The sequence below is a fragment of the Olea europaea genome, unplaced genomic scaffold (assembly GCF_002742605.1).
Source record: "Olea europaea var. sylvestris unplaced genomic scaffold, O_europaea_v1 scaffold1331, whole genome shotgun sequence".
Lineage (NCBI taxonomy): Eukaryota > Viridiplantae > Streptophyta > Magnoliopsida > Lamiales > Oleaceae > Olea > Olea europaea.
Genome location: NW_019230793.1, coordinates 63,592 through 67,681, shown reverse-complemented (window position 1 = coordinate 67,681; position 4,090 = coordinate 63,592). Strand labels below are relative to the sequence as shown.

At 34.1% G+C, this 4,090-nt stretch overlaps 1 protein-coding gene across 1 annotated transcript; it reads left to right on the top strand.

The window, feature by feature from the left end:
• The first annotated feature begins 676 nt into the window (after nucleotides 1–676).
• Nucleotides 677–3,755, top strand: LOC111375060 (B3 domain-containing protein At5g42700-like). The gene is made up of 4 exons (XM_022997847.1): nucleotides 677–1,117; nucleotides 1,189–1,191; nucleotides 1,290–1,466; nucleotides 1,734–3,755. Exons 1-4 carry the CDS (start codon nucleotides 974–976, stop codon nucleotides 2,067–2,069), a joined length of 660 nt encoding a protein of 219 aa, XP_022853615.1. The 5' UTR covers nucleotides 677–973; the 3' UTR covers nucleotides 2,070–3,755.
• The last annotated feature ends 335 nt before the right edge of the window (nucleotides 3,756–4,090 follow it).

The window sequence follows — 4,090 nt, the reverse complement described above, 5'->3', positions numbered from 1 at the left end:
TTTTGTCATACCACGTGACATTTCCCGTCACATGTATTGCCCTGACACATTGCTAGATGTCAATCAGGGACGGCGAATGTGAATTGACGATAAATTAAAAGAGTGTTTTAATTTATCAATTTTGATTAGATCAAAATAATATTTCACGTCGTTAGGCATCGTGGTCGGGAACCTAATGGGTCACACACAAAAGAGAATTGGAAGATTGCAAATTGCCAATTGATTAATTTAACAATCGTTGGATAAATTAATTAATTGGATTTGTTATTTATATTTTCGAATTAATTAATTGGATTAATTAATTCACGGACCGGGTTTAATTAATTGGATTAATTAATTATTGGACCGGACCGGGCCGAGCCTGTTTGGGTTTATATAAATACATAACTAGGGTTTGAGGTCCATTAAGATTTTCATTATTCTTGCTAGCACAAGAGAAAACCCTAGAGGTTGCAATCATATTCTCTGTGTGGATCACCTTTGGAGGCTGGACAATTGGACAGCTGTGGTGGCGAATCAAAGTTGTGGAACGAAAAGAAAAGCAAAAGGATTGCAGATCTGGAAAGGGTACAATCTTATCACAATTCCTAACCAAACACAATGAGATCTATTGGATGGGAATCGAAATAATTTAATTTTCCGCTGTGCATGTATAAGTAGATTCCCAACAGCAACCACCTCTCGCCTCTCTTCTCCAACCGAACAAGCGATGGCAACGGCAATGACTACTCCCTTAGGTAGTTAGGCTGCTTCTCTACTTCTTCCCTTCCGTTCACTCTTCACTCTTTTATAAATCATAACATGTCGACCCTTTTTTCAATCCTGACTGCACTGTCGCGTCGGCCACTTTCACGACAGTGCGTTAGTTGCACCTCCGGCCAGCCACCTACTCCCAGTAAAGGAGAAGTGAAGATTGTTTCTCTAGCTGCTCCAACTCTTCTTAAATCTCCAAAATCGAAAGGAAAAGGCAAAAATGGTGATGTCCCAAGTGAAATATGAGGCCTTACACGAGCAAAGATTGGAAGAGAACAAGAAAAGACTTGAAGAACTCAATCTCTCTCAGCTCTCTATCGCCCTCAAGAACTCATCATCTCCCAAACCCTCACTGGTATCTCTCTAACGTGCACTTATTTGACTTACAAAGAAGTATAGTGGCTCTCTTTTTAGGCCTTTTTTTAACTCTGCCAGAAGGTAAGATCCTAGCAAATTGTGTTTAAAAATTTCTAGCGCATTAATTTAATTTGTTATCAATGCAATTATTGTGTAGAACATGTTCTTTATTAGGTTAATGCATTTGTAGAGTTACCAATCGGACCCGGAACCTCTCGAACCGGGTGTATGCATCAGATGAATATAGAGAATGTTCTATAAAGAAAGCAGAGGAGCTTGAGTCAAGCCTAGAGTCTGACTATCCATCCTTTGTGAAGTCAATGTTTCCTTCCTATGTCACTGCTGGTTTTTGGCTGGTGAGCATCATCAGATTACTGTACTCTGTTTTTCGAAGTGAACGTTACTTCAAATATATTACTTTTGGATTAGGCTGCAGACGAAGAGTATATTGTTGATCCATTATTTTAAACTTTGATGTAGACTGACTTAAAAAAGCTATTTTAGAAACCCCCTCCGGTGAAAATTGTGTGTTTTTTGGATTTAGAAGCAATCTAAAATCTCCCAAGTGTTTTGCTTAAATTATTTATTAGGACTGATTTTTTTGTGCTGATTTTTTTCTTCAGGTGGTATTGGGGCTTCATAGCTTAAGGAAATCTCTTTTTGGTGTAAGTTTCCTTTTTCTTCTCTTTCTATTTGCATCTATGTATAAAATGGCTGCTATTTCATTTTCGACAAAGCAAATGCCCACAATAAAGTTGTGCTATTTGTTCCACCAGTGTTCTGGAAATCTGGTGCAAACTATTAGTTTATTTATGAATTTGAATCTCTACATGGCTTTCTTTGAATTAAAACTAGCCACTGCTTCAGCAATAGCTACTGGTACTTTTTTTCTTTTTCTTTTTTCAAATTTTCTTCAAATTTATTTAACCTTCAAATGTGCAGAGGATTATTGTTCTTAAACAACAATTTGGAAAAAGAGTAATGTGCTCACTGTTGATTAGTAATCTTTCACACTTCCTGCATCTTTTTCTTCTATCATTGATTTAACCAAATTTTGACACATACTACTGGACTTGGTTACTTTATCAAGCTTGAGTATAAATCATATTAATTATAACCACATCATAGATAATTCAGAATGGAATGGACCACCATAGTTGTGGCCAAGTGCCTGGCATAGGGTATTTCCAAATTTTGGGGAAGCACTGAGTACTGAAGTGCATTATCCTACTTGACATATTGGTGTTTCATGCAGTCATGCTTTGCTAATATTATGTGTATTTTGTTGGCCCATCTTCTTTATGATTTTTTTATTTTGGAACTTCCTTGTTCGTCTGCATACACTCTGTGCCCTTCCAAAAGGAAAAGAAAAGGATGTTTTTCTAGTATATTATCACACATTCACTGCATTTGGTTGTGCTAGTTTTTGTGTTCTGGATGAAAGTTATACTATGCTCAAATTTAGTTATATTAAAATTGTAATGTCTCTTTGGTTGTAACCAATTTTATTTCTATTTGGTCAATCTTAAATAATGGCAAGTTTACCAGCTTTATTTCTATTTGCGTTCATTAAAATTGAAATAGCACATGTCTATGTTTCCTTTGTGAAAATAATGGCAAGTTTACCAGATTGGAGGAACTATTTTCTCTTCGGATGCGTAATGTGTAGATGAAATCTCTTCTTAATTGACCACGCTATTTGAATGTGGTGGGTTGATTCTTGGAAAAATACATGAAGCATTTAAAAGACATTGTGTCTAAAGTCTTTATATTGTGCCTAAAGTGCTTGAGAAATGAATTCGAATAAATCATTGATAATAGCTGACAGATGAGAGGATGAATACAGCTCATCATCACTTTTTTTGCTAAAAATGTTTTGAAGTAGAAAAGGAGAAATAGAAAAATACCCCTTCATTATTCACTATTTCATATTTATTGCAAATAAGTTAAATTCTAGTTGCATATGGAGGGTCTGTGTAAACTTGTCAACTTATATTTTTATATAAACTAACTTGGTATGTATCTATTTCACATTTGTTTCAACATTGATAATTTTATATTAACTAACTTGGTTTATGCTACATATTAAAAGTAGCATAATGTACTTTTTTGTTTCATGTAAGTCATTGTTCAATAGGTTTTGTCCATTTAAGTGTTATTTATCATATTTCCTGAAATAGTTACTGAAGTTCATTTGGTTATAGTTAAAAGTGGGATACATGGAAGAGTAAAAATTAAAAACCTCTTCTTTACTTTTTGTGGAATTAATTAGTTGCATTGTTAAGAGGAAATACAGTTGTAAAAAAAATTAATTTACTCGCTTCTTTGGTCTCCGTACATGCATAAATTTATATTTTATGTTCTCAGGCTTGCCATTTGATTAATTGCTCAATTTCTTCAATGCCTCAAAAATAGTTCCGTCATTAGGGAAAAGTGCTCGTGATTGATGTTATATGGTTCAAGTACTTTAAGGCTTTGGACAATGGAGTTTTGTCGAAAAATAAGCCGGTGGTTCTTAAGGCTAAGCTCGTGTGAAAGATTGCTTAAAAGAAAATTATGGAAGCCGATGAGGCTGTTTTACTCATTGTTGTGTTTGTTGTTGTAGTTGTTGTTTTTTTTTTTTTTTTAAATGTATTAGGTTTTTAGGTGCTTTAGAATTTTGGATTTGAATTTTGTACAAATATTGTTACATTTTGGAGTTCAATTAATAATTATTATTGGAGTTGTAAGATATTGTTATCTTTATCATGTTTTGTTTTTGATTTATGTAAATTGTTGTACAAATAAAAAATTGAAAAAAAAAAAAGTCCACCAGAAAATGACCTACAGCAAAGGTCAAAAAGTGTTGCAAAAAATATGGATATAAGCATTGACAACGGTAAAAAAACATTGCGAAAAGGTTATTCGCAGCGCGAAAAAAAAGTTTCGAAAAAGGTACTGGGAACGTTCAAAAAACGTTGGGAAATGGTTATTTGCAACT